At 37.7% G+C, this 17,440-nt stretch overlaps 1 protein-coding gene across 1 annotated transcript in view; it reads right to left on the bottom strand.

The window, feature by feature from the left end:
- The window catches only part of LOC149203917 (histone deacetylase 15-like), a 283,535-nt gene that overhangs the window by 170,181 nt on the left and 95,914 nt on the right, over window positions 1-17,440 (bottom strand). Inside the window, exons 5-7 of the mRNA XM_089402027.1 lie at window positions 13,362-13,437; window positions 13,206-13,270; window positions 12,611-12,666 (exon numbers count right to left, since the gene is read on the bottom strand). Coding sequence (XP_089258153.1) covers window positions 12,611-12,666; window positions 13,206-13,270; window positions 13,362-13,437 — 197 coding nt within the window. The remainder of the gene's footprint in view (window positions 1-12,610; window positions 12,667-13,205; window positions 13,271-13,361; window positions 13,438-17,440) is intronic.

The raw sequence follows: 17,440 nt of genomic DNA, 5'->3' as shown, positions 1-17,440 counted from the left end.
GTTAGCCATATCAAATTCACGAAAGCATTTCAAATTTATACATATCAAATACCCAAACATAATTTACAAAAAAGAGACATAAACTCTTCATCATCTTGCTAGGGACTTAGTCACAAACCCTAGACTACTTCATAACAACTTTCATTCCATCTAGGGTTTCAATGTTACTTCCAAAGGTATGACATACCTTACTACAACATATAGCAAACCCTAGAAACAATTCAGGCAAATATAAAGTATACAACAACCTTTCAAAATTCATATGATAGACCTTTCACTAGGGTTTTATACAAATCCTAGATTTCATAAAAAAGAATTAATCAAAACCAATCACAGCGTAGTCACTAACATGACCAGCTTCCACTAGGGTTATTTGCAAACCCTAGATTTCCGATCAACCATCAATCCCAACCAAAAACTCAAATTTCAACAATCTTACACAAATCTCAAATTATCATATACTCATCATACATCAAAGATTTCTATTTCTACTAAGGTTCAACTCCAAAACCCAAGAATCCCATTTTCACAATCTCAACAATCATTATATAAATAGATCTCAGATTGTTATATCCCACATGCTAGACAGTTTAACTACTACTAGGGTTTAGCTGCAAAACACTAGATTTCCAAATATCGTCATCCTAGAATCTCAGGCAAGGACTTCCATTAGATCCTAAGACTTATGACCATCAATAACTAGGTCAACACACATAACTAGGAATTCATAACCATACATAAGCATATCATATGTCTGATAACATTAATACATCTGATCTAGACCAAGCTAGGGTTTCAACCAAAAGGACAGATCTATATATGCCTAGATTTCATCATCATGCAAAGACATTTCATATCATGTGTTAGTCAAAACCCAACTTCACAATGATCAATAAGAGTTAGACACACAACAATCTCGATTACACTAGGGTTTGATCAAACAAACACACCCATACCAAGGAAAACATTTCTAAGACAATATAAGTGTCTTTCTCACACATTCCACCAAACTCTAATGAGCTAGGGTTTCAATGTAGAAACATGGCAAAACCAACATTACCAAAACTTCAAAGGTTCAGGATTTTAGACCTTATCATTCAACCCTGACAAGTTAGGTTTTCTTGATCATACCAAAATCCCAAACATGACATCCTCAATAAAACTTCAAATAGCATTTCACAATATCCCTAAGCAACCTAGGGTTTCAGACATTCACATTACTATACCCTTAGGTTAGGGTTTTCCAGAACCTGTCTAAGGTTCTACACAATCAGTTAAGAATATGAGTGGGGTGGGTAGATTTATCAAGTGATGAATCACCCAAAACAAGAATCACTATGATTCCATGTCACTAGACATAACAACGTTAGTAATTGTAGGAATTTACAACCGAAGTTCCTCAGACAGAACACCAAAGGACACCGCTCACAAACAAATCACAGATCAATACACCAGTATTGTTGACGTGGTTAAAACCCTCAAAGAGGGAAACAATCCACGGCCTAAGCCAATGCGGCCACTTCAGGCAATTTATTAATAAAAGAATGAAAATTTACATAAGCTTCTCTCATGAACTGTTACCCTACAAATGACCCTCCATGCACTTTAAATAGAGATCATGGACCAATTGAGTGTTAAACCACGGATCAAGTGTCGGTAATACCGAGGAGAGAATGAACAGTCGGATCACGACATATCGTGATTGTCGGATTGTAAGTTACAAAAGTACATAGTAAAGAAACACACTTTACCTAACTCTACACTAGACCAAGTTATACTTAAGTATTTCCTATGTGTCAGAATATCCTAACATCCCCCCCTTAAGAACAACTTGGGATAGGATTGAAGGATGTACAAATATGACACAATAGGAGAAAGAAGGAGGCATTAGAGCCTATCCCCCCTTAGTGACAACTTCCTGAACTCCAACCATAAATCGAAGTTTAGTAAACTTCGCCTCTGTGAGAGCCTTTGTAAAGATGTATGCAACTTGATCATCTGTTGAACAATATTGCACTTCAAAAACATGGTCGTAAATGAGCTTTCCGATGAAGTGCACGTGCAGTTCAATGTCTTTGTTGCGCTGATGTTGCACTGGATATTTGCATAGTTGAATGGCACTTTGATTATCACACCAAAGTGAAGTCTAATGCTGCTACTGAAAGCCAAACTCTAACAGGATCTGATGAAGCCACAGGGCGTCCTTACTAGCTTCTACGGCACCACGATACTCTGCTTCTGCTGAAGAAAGAGAAATGGCACTTTGTTTCTTGCAAGCCCATGTAATAGGTCCTGAACCAAGAGTGAACACATAACCTGTAGTAGACTTCCGATCATCAGGGTCACCAGCGCAATCAAAATCAGTGAAACCAACCAATAGAGGAGATGCTTCTGCACTGTAATGAATTCCAAACTGAACTGTACCAACATATATATTTTTGGTGTTACAATCATTTAAAGAAGAAAACATGGCTTTGTTTTTGGTCATGTGATAAGAAGCTCCAGAATCAATGAGCCACTCATGAGAATTAGAAGAAGAAGATACATTTAGTGCATATCCAGACTGAGATGTTTGACAACCACATGCAGAAAGTGTTATTCCTGAAGATGAAGTTGAAGTTGAAGAGTGCTCCAAATGGATGTTATGCTTCTTCATCGCTGCTTCCAAGGCTTCCATCTTCTTAAAGCATTTGGATTCTAAGTGGCCATCTCGATTACAAAAGTGGCAATGTCTATCAGTCTTCTTCCCTTTGTTTTTATTTGCCTTATCATTTTGTTGAAATGATTTTTCATTTTGAGGCTGAAATTGCTTAGGACCCTTGTTTGGTTTAGGACCATTCTTTTTAGGATACGGCTTTTTAGGATTCTTTGAATTTGGTTGTTGTTGGGCGACTAAGGCTTTCTTAGAAGAGTTTCCAAGATTAAGAAGACCAAGGTGTAAGATTTTTTCTTGTTCCCTTATTAAAGAATCACAATAGGCATCAAAGGAAGGGGACTTGTAGTCTTGTCCTTGAGAAATGAAGGCTTCTCTTGTAGAATGGAAGGTGGAAACAAACACAGAGTAGGCTGGTCCCAACTTAGTAAGAATGGAATAGATAAGGTTACCATCTTCTTACTTAACCTTAACACCTTCCAAGAGAAGTCTAAGGGTCTTGAACTTGGACAGAAAATCTTCAATGGAAGACAAGTTATTGGGGTCCAATGTAAGCAACTCATTTTCGAGTTGATGGGCTCTAAGTTCATTTTTAATTCCAAAAACTTTAGTGATCTATTTCATTGCTTCATTAGAAGTATCAAGTTCTGCGATATGGAATCTAAGGTTTGGAGAAATAGACGTCCCTATCAACCCACGTGCTTGATCTTGCCTATTTTCCCAGTTGACTGCCTTATCTTCATCTTTCGGTTTGGTTTCTTGGCCTGAGACTATTTTGTAAAGATTTTTACTTCTAAGTAAATCCACAATGTAGGACCACCATTGGAAGTAGTTGGTGTTGTCAAGAATAACTTGGCATGGACTTTCCATTTTAACAAAAACTAAAGCTGTAGATGATAAAAATAAGTGTTCCAATGGAAAGATCTCGAAAAAATAGGCTGACTCAAAAAAAACGGCTCTGAAAACGGCTTCCAGATGAAGATGTTATGGCTTTTTGAAGAAAAGTTGTTGAAGATGCCGACGAAGTGCGGGAATGTGCGGAAATGAATGATAATGTTATATTTAAAAAAATTATGCCCCATTTCCAAACTTAATCTAATTAACTCAACAAAAAGAAATACTTGAACTCAAGACCTCTATTCTCATAAAGTAGCTTTGGACCAAGTGAGCTAGATTAAAAGGTTAGTAATTTTTGGAAAAGAGGAAGGAGTTTTTTTTTTTTTAGTCACTGAAGCTTTGGGGTGTGTGCTTACTTGAGAAAGCTCTTTTTTGCCTACAAAACAAAAAACACAAAACCCAACATAGACATACAAAAAAAAAACAAACCTTACGGCTTGAAGTTAGCTTTAGCCAGAAACTAAATATTTTCCTCAATGTTTCTGATTTTCCGAGATCACACTAAGGCGCAGCAGAAAAGAGTATACGCATGAGGAAAATCCTTCCTTTCTATTTCTGATTTGCCCAGATCGCACAGAGTCGCAGGGCGAGGAGAATACGCAGAAATGAAAGGTATAGATCCGGTAATAAAAAAAACAAAGAGCTAAATAAACTAAAATAAACAGAGAGAAAATAACTAAAAACTGCAAATAAACACTGTATACCTCCAGATCTTAAAAATGACGTAGCTAGGGCTACCAGAAACCTTTCGTGTGAAACGAAAGGGGTTCCTCACTGGAACAGATGCTCCTAACACAATAGAGCAGTCCTCTCGGCCCGAAAGCAGTCAGAGACAGTAGATCTAGGAAACGGCAATCGGATGCAGTTCTACCGGCTTCAGATTTGGATCACCAATGAATGCGTCCCTCAACTTGGCTCTGATACCATGTAGGAATTTACAAGGTAAGTTCCTCAGACAGAACACCAGAGGACACCGCTCACAAACAAATCACAAATCAATACACCAGTATTGTTGACGTGGTTAAAACCCTCAAAGAGGGAAACAGTCCACGGCTTGAGCCAACACGGCCACTTCAGGCAATTTATTAATAAAAGAATGAAAATTTACATAAGCTTCTCTCATGAACGATTACCCTACAAATGAGCCTCCATGCTCTTTAAATAGAGATCATGGACCAATCGGGTATTAAGCCACAGATCAAATGTCGGTAATACCGAGGAGAGAATGAATCGTCGGATCACTACATATTGTGACCGTCGGCTTGTAAGTTACAAAAGTACATAGTAAAGAAACACACTTTACCTAACTCTACACTAGACCAAGTTATACTTAACCATTTCCTATGTGTCGTAATATCCTAACAGTAATAGATTATCAAATGAATAATCCTTTCAATATAAAAAAATCAATATATTTAAAGCATATCTTAGTTCCTTGACCAACCTTGTCTTGAGAGATCGTCCTTCATACTCCTTGCAAATGTTTTTCCTAATCAAGACAAAAGAGGGAGAATGGTGATTAGTATTTAATATAATCAAAACTAAAAGAGTAGATGAACCCAAAACTGAAAGGAAATGAGATACTTATCTTTGGGAGTTGTTGGGGGCTCCCTCCAAAGCTTGAGGGACACCTACAAACTTATAAGAAACAATAAAAATGTATTTTCCAAAAATATGTTAAAAACCTATAAATTCTAAAACATATAAAACAAAATATCTAAGCAAAGGACTTAGTAGTGTAAGTCCCTAATGTCGGAATCTTCGGGCTTGACTTTCTTTGAGTCTCCTTCCTCAGCAAAGTTAGCATGATCTCTATCTCTCTTCTTATTCTTTGGATTGTCAGGACAATCACTCTTGCAGTGACCCTTCTTATGACATTGATAGCACTCTATCTTGGACATGTCAACTTTCTTCCTTGGTCCTTTCGATCTCTTTCCCTTATGTTAAGCAATGTAAGCATTTGATACTCCTTCAAGATTGGCAACCATTGAGATCCTTTATTCTTCCTGAGTGCAGGCAATCCATAATTCTTCAAAGGTGGGAGCTACCTTCCAACTGTTGAGACCTGCAGCAAATGCACCCCAAGAGGGTGGCAATCCTAATAGAGCAATGATCACGAGTTATTTGTCTGGAACAATTTCATCAATGGCTAAGAGATCATCCCTGATTCTAGCTATCTTCACAAAGAAGGTTGCCATAGTGTCTTATTTAGTCATCTTCGTAGTCCTTAGCTCATTCTTCAAACTTGCTACTTGACCAATATTCTTAATAGTGAACAACTTCAACAAGGCTTCATACATTTCCTGAGCATGATCGATGTTAGCTATGAATGGGACAAGGTTGTCCTTTATTCCTTCTACCATCAGAGTCATGGCCACCAATTCTAATTCCCTGTATTTCACTTTGTCAGCATCACTGGAATCCTCTGTAGGCTTCTTTACTTTTCCTCTGACCAAGTCCAGTACCTTGTTCTTTTCAAGGATTAGGTCAATCCTCTTCTTCCAGGACCTGAAGTTAGAGGCCCCTTCAAGTTTGTTCTCTCCCTTGATTGTGTTAGACATCTTCCTTGAATATAGTAGACTCCTTCCCTGAGATAGTCCCTTTGAATGGTTCCTTGATCAAGTGCTTGAGACTGCCTTTTTCTTCCTTCTTCACCAAAGCTCTGATACCATGTTAGAAAATCAGAAAGGTAGAAAGATTTTCTTATTCTTGATAATTACCTGTAATGTTTCATGTTATTACGATTCTTTATATCTTCTTTCTTTTAGTTCATCAAGCAATTACCAAAGCAGCAACACATAAAACAATAGACACCAGATGTAGGCACTATGCCATGGCAAAAACCCCCTCGAGGGGAAAACCCAGTCAAGATAATTCTTCCTTTCAATAGTAATCTTTGAGACTCTTCACCCTAGACCAAGACAAGACCTTCCCTCCACACCAAGTCAACCTTCCAGATCTTCAACCCCTTCCAGCAACTTCGACTAAGTAGCAGCTTCCGACAACAGCAAAATTTAGGAGACTTCGATCTCCCAATCCAGACCACGAAACAGAGAGAGAGAGAGATACCAAAATTTCGATTATTCTTTTCTCCTTAGGCTTCCCCAAACTCGCATTCACTTCAGCTTCCCTCCAACAAACTTCACACCTTTTCCCAGCTACAAGAGAACTTCGCACTTTTTCCCAGCTACAAGAGAATTCCGCACTTCTTCCCAGCTACAATAAAATTCTACACTTCTTCCCAGCTACAATAGAAATCGAACTTGTGTGTGTGAAAAATGATTCAAATGAGTTCAATGAGCGCATTTATAGGCTCCATGTGAGGTCAAATATGGTCCTTAGACCAACTTGATCTTCTTCTAGGCCAACATGGTGTGGAGGTTACATAATTCATATTTGACTCAATACTTGACCTTTTTACATGATTCAAAAGCCCAAGAAGGGTCTCTTTAAAAGTACAATGACTTTATTGACTCAGAATAAATCCTAGAAGTCCTCAATGGGGACTTTGACCTAAAACATAGTGACCCAAGCATGAAACCCGTGCTTTAATAAGTCACAATAATAATAATAAAAAAATTCTTTTTTCTTTTGACAAGTACATTACATGATGACTAAAGTACATTACTGAAGACCAAACATAGTTACATTTTCCAACAATATATAGGCTTGTCAGCGAGGGCCAAAACCTCTCACTCTTTGGGAGGAAAACCCAAACGAAATTCTTCTTATTGAACCTTCAATTGACGAATACCAAGACCATGACAAAGAAGAATTCATCATAAGAAGAATCAGATTGGTAACCCATTTGTATAGCATCATATCAACCAGCATTGTCACATAGCAAGCCCTTGACTAACAGCTCTATCTCTCCACAAGATCTGAGCTCAATGCTGGCGAGACCAATGATTTATAGACACTCTCATCATTGTCTCTCCCAGAACATACCCTGCCTGGGTTCTCGGGGTGTGTTCCATCAAGATTATTCTTATCTTGGATTCCCAGTCCTCAAATACTATCGGTCCTCTCCAACTACTCTTATCTTGGATGCCCTATCTCATCCTCAAAGAGCATCAGATGCCAAATGATGACCCAATCCTCCATTCTATCTTCCCAGGCGAAGACCACAATGATGTGTCTATCTCTCCCTCTCAATTAGGGAGGATATATCTATTCCAATAAAGGAATGTACTCATTCCTAGAGAAGGAATGTACCTAAGCTCCCTCTTGGCTTAGGAATTTCCAAGTTTCTTTCAAGAAACTTGTTTCCAAGCTCCCTCTTAATTAAGGACCTACAACAACTCCTCAGATGGAGATGTTGGAATAACCAACAGCTTGAAGAACTCCTTCCTTCGATTTCATGAATTTCCTTGCCATGGAGTCTTCATCTTCTAAGACTTCTTCATAGGGTACAGACCATGCATCACGTTCATCCATGAGTCAGTCCTGTCATCATTCCTTTCATTAGAAAGTGATCCTTCAGTCTACATCTAGTCTTGCTTCACGTTGTGCTGCCTTCATCATGCTTTCTTCTTTGGAAGGATCTTATATCCTTCTACATGATCCTCTCGGAAGACATCCACAGTTCTTCCCTTTGGCAGCCTTGCATAAGCCTATCAAGATACTAGTTCACAAATAAGAAATTAACACTTAAATCATAATTACCATTGTGATGGTCTTTCATCATGACATCTTCCTGTAGGCATCAGCATCCAGCATACATGTTGACACATCTCCTAAAGATATGTATTTTCAAGGGTCTCCATCTTTTCCAGACTTCCATCAGAGTCTTCATATCTTTCTGGGAGATATCATAGTCAAATCTTCTTGGTCTTTCAGATGTTGACTACCTTTTTCATTGTTGCATATTCCACGATCTCTTCCTTTCTTTCTTCACATATTTCATTCCCAGGAGCTTCCAATTAGAGTTCCTCAATTGTAGTCAATCACCTCATACTCCATATGAGGACATATTATGTTGATTTCATCTAGTAAATATGTGACCCATGCATTCTTGCATACTTTGAGGGAGGAGATCCTTTCTTTGATCATGCTTCTCAAGATAGAGCATTGATCCATGTTGCCTGCAACCATATGACATGACTCCCATAATATCAAATGTAAGCATACATACCTCATCTTTCCTTTGGGTCATCCAAACTTCCTGCAGCAGCTTCCTTTGAATGAAGGAGTTTCATTCCCTTGATCTACTTCATTGTCAGGTCATCATACCATCATCCCATGAATTCCACAAGTTTGGAATTCTTGATGAAACACTTGCTTCCCCTCATGATCGATGATCCTTTCAATGAAGATTCCATCAGAGAATCTTGAGGATCTAAAGTATCCCCATCAACAGATGTTTCCTTTTGATAGATGTATGATGACCCTTTTCCTAGATGACTTCTTCCTTTTTCCATAAGTATCACTTGAGCTTTCAATGAGGTTTCCAAGAGCTATATCCTACATAGTTGATTGTCATAGATTTTGTTCCAGACATCCTTCATGTTGCCTATGTCACGAGCTCTTCTAATGCTTCTATCATGATGCCAATTTCTAATATGATGCATCCTATCTTATTTACAATGCTTCCTATCTATAATTTACACAACATAAGAGTACCTTTTAGTGAAGGAGATTATCTTAGTCATAGTAGATATCTCTCACTTCCTCCTTCTTAGGCTTCTTCGTCTCAGGTTCTTCCACTTCTTCGGTAATATGGGCTTCTTCCTTATTTCTCTTGTTATTGTCCCTTTTAAGTTTAGGACAATCTCTTCTATAGTGCCCATATTCTTGACATCCATAGCACTGAACCTTAGCCATGTTCTTCTTTTTCATCTAAGGAAGAAATTTACCAATCTTCCCCTTTCTTTTTGTCATGGCAACATATGCTTGATTTTGCTCATTTGATCCTACATTAGTTTTTGCCTTCAGTCTGGTTTCTTCAATCTTGCATAATGACCATAGATCCTGGAAAGGAGTGGCTTCTTTCTTCCCATAGATACTTGAAGTGAAGTTGCCCCATTCCTCTGGTAGTGCATTTAATACTACAGTGGTCATTTCTTTGTCAAACATTATTTCACCCAGATCTTGAAGTTGATCTCTTATTTCTGAAATCCTCATAAAATATGAGGCTATTCCCTCTTCCTTTGAGATATTCAATTTGTAGAGTTCTTGCCTTAGAGAGATAACTTCTCCTGCAGTACTTACGGAAAACAACTCTACCAATTTGTCATATATTTCTTTTGAAGTGTCTAGTTTTGATACATATGGGATGAGGGAGTCTTTGATGGATTCTATTAGAATCCTCAAGGCCCTCACTTCACCTTTCATGAATTTTGCAAGTGCTTGAGTATCTTCTTTGGGAGGTTGGGTTATTAACCCCTTGATGTGTTCCATGACTTCTTTCTCAATGAGGTTTAGGTTTGTTCTTTTCTTCCATGCAAGAATATTTGAAGCCCCAACTAATTTGTTGCTTTCCTTGCAAAAAGACATTTTGATAGATCCAGATGAAGTCATATACTTACTTGAGTAGATGTTGCTTTCTCCACATGCTTCCTCCTTAATCTTGATAGTGATATAGATAGTAGAAGATTACTCCTTGATAGATTCTTTCTACAAGAGTAACCCTTGATCCCTTTGGTAGAGAGATCACTTTGATGAAGTTCTTCAATCTAACCTTCTTTTTAGTCTTTGAATAGGCTTCCACTCCTTGGACGAGTGATGATCTTGGAAATGCTTCTATGGTTTTGTTCTTTCTTTATGCTTCCTCCTTGATAATGATTCCAAGACTTTTGTTGAAGTAGAGTTATTTGATCTACGGTTTCGGTATGATGTAGATCTTGAACCTTCGCTTTTGTATTTTTTGACTTGCTTTGATCATTTTCTTGAAACTCGATCCTTGTGTGTCTCCTTGATTAGATGCCGCTCCTTGAAATTAGCACCTTATCTCTGATACCATGTTGAGAAATCTAGGCATCAATAGTTAGGTGATTTCTCTACTTATGATAATTTCTTGTGATAGTCTTTTTACTTCTTGATTATGGTCTTCTTTTCTTAAGTTAATATTATGTTCTTTTCATCAAGACAATTACCAAATCGTGAACAATAAAGAGACAAGAGACACAGTGTATAGGCTTGTCTGCCAGGGCCAAAACCTCTCGCTCTTTGAGAGGAAAACTCAAACGAAATTCTTCTTATTGAACCTTCAATTGAGGAATACCAAGACCATGACAAAGACCCTTGACACTAGAGTCCTCCCAAGACCAAGTCACTAGCCTCCTCTTCAATGTTGCTCTTCCTCTTCCTCTTCTCGGCTTCCTTCAGATTCTTGGCCTCTTCTTGTAGGTCTGCAACCCTACAACAGAAACCCTAGATGATTTTTGCTCCTTGAATAGTCTCCTCAAGAGGGAGACTCCTTTCACTTCCTTACTCGGCTTCCTTGAGCAAAGTCCTTTCCCATTTTTTATCACCCCTGTATGACTGTGAACTTCAGTCTGTCCTTGCCAACTTCGGACCTGCAATTTCTCACACGTGTGAGGGTAATCTGGCCCAAAAACAGTCCTCCAATGATGACCCTCTCCTTTGCTATCTTCTCTTCCTCCTTCGCTGATCTAGAGGCTCTTTCTTAGTATGTTTCTCACACTTCTTCTTGGACTTGCTTCACAGAATTGCTTGCCACCAAATTAGGTCAAGCACTCCTATATATACTTTTTTGTCCATGTCCATTAGACCGACATGATCTTTTCTTGAATCCTCTTTACATGGTAAGCCGACTTGAGTGAGGGCTAGTGACAAGATCTTGGAATGTTACTTACAAAGACAAATATGATTCTTTACAATGTGTAACATGCCTTCATTACATGACAATGACTCTTTAGACTTTTATGACTAAATGACAAAAAACCCTAAGATCTTTTACTAAAAATTTAATCTCTTGCTCACAGAACCCATGATGCAAACATTACAGTAATTTTATTTTTCTTCTTTACATCTCTTACATAAAAATCACAATTACATGTCATTGTGAACACCGAACCTAGTTACACATTTCAACAAAGCCAACCTGTTCATAACTTCAAATTGTATTTAATTATTGACCTTTTACTAGGGCTGACCTCTCCGCAACTTATGTTTATAAATTGATTTTTCTTTTATTTGGAGCCCTTCCAACTTGGGCCAACCTCATCATCATCAAATACAACATCAAACTATATCCTTTCAAGTGAGTTTAGCCTTCTTTTTGCTTAGATGCTCCTCCATTAAGGTCATTTATTACCTCCTTTTGTCACCACAATGCCAATGAAGCATGTGTAATACCCCCAATGGACCTTCTCTAAACATAGAGACAATTTTTAACACCGCGTGGCATCACTCCAAGAAAGGGCATTCTTTCTCTAGCCCTTTTCTTGCCACATCATGCTCTACGTCTCATCCAATGTGGGAAGTTTTGATCCTTCTCTCTGAGTGTATAGAATGGGTTCATACTATGACAAGGCATCTCCTCATGCAAAGAGTGTGCCTCGGAAAACATGTAGGAAGGCCTCAGACAATATGTCCTCACCCCAAAAAGGTTAAATATGCCTCCAAAAATCCCCATCACGCTGTAACTGCTCCTGCATTCCAAGGGTCCTCTGTTATGCCTGGTGAGAAATGAAAGCCCATGAAAATTTGAAATGGAGAATGCATTTTCAAGGGGTAACAGATTAAATTCAATGAACACAATGACTTAGCAAATGAGGTGACACACTTTATGACTATGTTGGGAATGTTTCAGTTCACCAATGTACACAACACAAGCACACATATCTACAATGGACATTACTGCCACGTACATGAAATGTACACTAATCACCACCATGATTATTACATGACTTCTTTATTACATCATCACTCTTATTTATATGTACATCACTACATTATTCATTGTGACAAAAATTTGGATCAAATAAGCTTCTTAAATGCAAAGGGAGTTTGAAACAGTATCATAAAATCCAGACAAATGGAATACCTATGAGAAAATTTGCACCATACATGGAACTAACTGGAAGATAGTTGTACCTTGATAGCCTGCAACTTGTTGTTTCTACTGCACTCACATGCTGTGGGGAATGAATCTGCACCACTGACCATTTTAATAACACAGCTATAGTATATAAATTCAGCAGTTTAGACACAAAACTCTGGTATATGTTCCACATGATTTTCCAAACAAAACAAATGCAGTTCTTGAAATATAAGAAAATAGTTCCCATAGATCTATAAACTCTTCTAAGTAAATCAATATAAAACAGCCTGCATCATAGTTTTCAAAGCTTTAATGGTATTTAGTCACAATATTAACTTGAAAGACTGATTGAGAATAGACAATGCATTCGTTTTCCATACAATAATCTCTTCTTTACCCAATTGCCTTACTTCTAGTTCATCCAAAATAAACAAACTTATGAAGATAAACGTAATCCAATATCAATTACCCTGCTAGTCTTTGATGCTAGTAAATTTACATATTTCCCAAACACATATTCGCATGTACGAAGTTTCACCCAGCCAATTGGTATTAAAATTTAAAATTACTTGGAACAAACAGCAACAAGGGAATCAAATGATTTCTGAGATGGAAAAATCAAAAAGCCTTGACTCAAGATGCACTCACATTTTGGAGCTCTTCCAATGTAACCTCTCGTGCAGGTATAGGAAATACTTTTCCTGGAAATATTCCTGTTCAGAGAGACAGAAGCATCCAACTCTTACCAAAGAAGACATGGAAATCTGAAATAGGACATGACTTTCGATAAGAACATGGACTTACCAGCAGCTCTAAGGCTAGCAGCAATTGCTCGAAGACGATCTGGCCTTTCTGGGTGAGGATGAGATTTCATCTGAGCCTGTTTCAATAGGCAATAGAACTGCTCAGATACGAATGCTTCTCCAACACAGTAAGAAAAAAGGTTTAACTAATTAAAATGTTATGTACAGACTCCACATAAAGATTGAAAGGAATATCAAGAAGCCGCATGTCCCTTCAAATAAAAGTAGCTACAACACAGCCCAATTGCCTCAGAAACACCAAAATCACAGACAATTGAGTTCATAACTTCAAATAAGAAATATATTATAGTTATGTCATAGGCTTCTTCCCAGATGCTGATGCTTACAAACCTCAGATAAAAGAAAGTTACATGTAGACATGTAAATCTAAGAGTGAACGCAAGAAGAAATTGCTACTTGTGCTTTTCTACTATCACCCTAGAAAATAAGACTTGGGAAAAAACTATTACTGGAAAAAAACGTCTTATTACCAAATGCTGTTTGTTTAGTTTGAAATTTGTCTCCCTGCATTAAATCACAACTGAATTTCACAAACAAATGGTTGAAAACATAGTAAGCTAAAATAATTGTGGTTGGGGAAAGGCCAAGGCATAATTTCCCAGGTTAACAATATGCATAGAGCTTCCATCTGAAGAAAACCAAAGTTGGAAATCACACTAAAAGGGTGACAGCATCAAAAGCATACGGATCACAATCACATAGAAGAGACATACCTGGAAAATAGTTGACACAATGATCATATAATAAAAAGTGGGCATAGCAGACACCAAAAACAATAACTAGATAACAATTCACTTCACTTCTTCATTGAAGGTCACTGCTAAGGGAACAAATTCCATTTAATTGATTGAACCTACCACAATATACCAAGATTTCTTTACAGAAGACTAAATTAAATCCAGATGCCAGCTTACGGTCTTTAGTGCTACGTAGTCTAAAGCTGTCAGCACACTACATTGATCATTGGAAAAAAGAATTCACATAGAATCTCGTGCCTTTTCACTGGCAGGAAGGAAAATGGGCACTTAGTGAAAAATAGTAAGCCTGAAAGTCTTGTTGATGTGAGTAGCATCGGAAGGTCTTCTACAATTGATTGGTGTCTTAGCATGTAGAAGACATTATTTGCCTCTTCTAGTGATTTATGTCTTCTTTCCTATGTTTAACTTAGGAAAAGTTCAATAATTAAAGTCAATTAATTATTGTGGGCTATTGGGCTATATTCTAAGGATAAATAATTTAATTATTTAAGTGACTTAGAAATAATCTCAATCATTAACCTTCAAGATGTTTCTAGGGAGGAGATTGGGGTTAGAGATTTGGACTCAATGAAGATTATAAATGGAGGTTAGCAATGGAAGTGAAGACACAACTAAGAGCACAAGTGTGTGAGCAAGTCATCGCGAGAGAGAGCGATTTTCTCTATAGTGCAAGTGGCTCCATGACCAGTGCATAGAGAAGGAAGAAGTGAGAGTGGGCTTGAGCGAATCCAAGAGGGCCGAGTTGTCGGAAGGAGGTCGAGTTTGTCTAAAGGAGGCCGTGTTGCTGGAGTGCTGGGGTTTTTCTATTGGTTGATGTAGCTTGGACAGTTGTTCTAGCCTCGGGTGGTGTCAGTGAGGCTAAGAACACAAGAACAGAAAATATCTCCAAACAAAGTTATTCTTTTGAATGGAAATGTCTTAATTAAATTAATTAATCAGTTTTAATTATTTTCCTGAGTTTTGAGTTGGGGAAATAGATTAATTAATTAGTAATAATTGAGACATGGTTGATTTCTCTCTAGTGACTTCTAGAAAAGTGATTGAATAAAGTCAAGATGATATTAGCCATTGATTGTGAATAGCTCGTGGTCTTTGATTGCACAATGACAGATTATAAGAGGAGATAGATGGGGGCTTTGGAGATCATACATTGCAGTGAAGAGGGTGCACTGATAGCATGTGGTTTGACACCAGTGAGGGTCTTGAGCATCAAAGATGCCAGAGGATCTGCACGTTGTCAAGTCGTACAAGCCATATTTACTAGTGTGAGGCCGTGTCAGGTTGCAAAGGGAGGCCATGAGCCTTCCAGTGGCAGATTGACTTGTGGCGATGAAGGAATATTTTGTCGGAGCTTTGTCAGGGTTTGGCAAAGAAGTTTTGTAATATTCAACAATTGCACAATTTGCTGAAGATTAATAAAACTCTCAGAACTGAAGAATTGGTTTTCCCTTCGAGGTTTTTGTAGGGGCGTTGTCCAAAAATATTGTGTCCATTTTGTGATTGGTTTTCTATCAGAATTTCCACAGTTTATTTTTGTGAATATTGCAATCGTGTTTTTATTCAGTATTTGCAATATATTAATTTTGCTCACAATTGAATACATTGGATAATTACAGGTTAATTGCAATAAGCAATTTTTTATCGATTTTTCACATTTTCAATTGTGGATTAGTGATAGGGCACAACAGATTGAGTTGCTCGAGGATGCAAATATGATTGCTAAATGCCAATTTCTTTAGACCGATTTCATTTGGAGGCAAATTTCCTTGAGGCCGATTTACCTGGGCCGAATTCATTCTAAGGGAGTCGAGTTGCAAGTTCCAAATTGTATTTTTTCCTTATATCTTTGTGGGTCGAAAAACCCAGATTTTCCAGATAATGAAATGACATAAAATTGTTTGTGAGTTAATTAATTTTTGCAATATGTGATTGATCTCTTTAGTTTATTTCTGCTGCATCTTTTAGAAGTTAAAGATACTAGTGATTTTATTTTTTGGTGACTCAATTATTATTTGGGTAAATAAATAATAAGTTAGGGATAAATTAATTTGTCGTGAGAAAATAAATCTAGTTGGTATTACCATTTTAACATGGTATTCAAAGAAATCTAGAAGACTCAGAAAGAGAGATCTGTCATGTCCATTCTCAAATGCATTAGTCATGGGGTGCAACCAGTGTTGTTAAAATCGCGATAAAATCGCGATTTTATCGGAAAATCGCGATTTTTTCCTCTGCCCGATCAAATCGCGATTTTTATACCAAAAAATCGCGGACTTTTTTTTATAGCGATTTTTTCGGAAAAGATCGCGATTTTTACAGAAAAAATCGCAGAGGCACGGGGCAGCGGGCTTTTAATAGGCGAAAATCGATTTTTTTTATGTCATTTTGCTGTTTGCGCGCGGAGGAGGAGGAGAAGAGGTGAGGGAGAGGAGCTGGAGGAAATCAATAGGATTAGACTTTCATTTTATTGTATATGACATTATGACATGATGAGATACATTATCATATTTTTTGTTGATATTTTGAGGGTGAGTTGGGACTCAGGACTTACTATTCAGGACATGATTCAATGTTATGTGTGATTTTAGCGCTAGAAATGATATTAAACATCTTATATATTAGTTTTTTTATCATATTTATGTGTCAATGTATTTATTTTATGTTGTAGATGGTTTAGATATTAAAAAAATTGAAAAAAAATGAATATTTTTGTGCCAAACGCTTTTTTCCCGCTTTTTTCCCGCTTTTTTCCGCTTTTTTCCCGCTTTTAACGATTTTTTCCGCTTTTTTCCCGGCGCCGATTAAATCCCGATCGCGCTTTGTGCAACATTGGGTGCAACTACACAATTTTGGCATCATTTTTGGCTTAGGAGAAGGACCCCACAAGTAGAACTTAGGAACTATAGGCAATTCGACTTTATTTCTGGCAGCTAGTGGAATGTGGGGGCCACCCACATGAATAATTCGAATTGGCCAAGGGGTACATTGGAGAGAAATTGAACTAGTGGAAGGAGGGGCCCACAAGAAACTAAGGAAACCCAAAGTGATAAAAGAGGAAGGAGCTCTCACTTTGTAGTATTATGATCATTTGACAAACAAACTTTAACTTTGTACGCTCTGCTGCTTAGCGAGTCTATTGGTTGTTTAGCCACGAATCTTTTGCAGGGAAGATTCAACCTCTACTTCGGGGGAATATCCGTGCCCGCCCTAAAGAGGTTGTTCCACAAAGATTGCAAGAGCTCCAGCATCGATTTACATTTCACCCAACCACGTAGAGGAGGAGACTGCATACTTTCTGGGC

This window comes from Pinus tabuliformis, chromosome 2_1, assembly GCF_031772625.1.
Source record: "Pinus tabuliformis cultivar Carrire ecotype Pingquan chromosome 2_1, CPIR1, whole genome shotgun sequence".
In the NCBI taxonomy this organism is placed as follows: domain Eukaryota; kingdom Viridiplantae; phylum Streptophyta; class Pinopsida; order Pinales; family Pinaceae; genus Pinus; species Pinus tabuliformis.
This window is presented reverse-complemented; position numbering and strand designations above follow the sequence as displayed.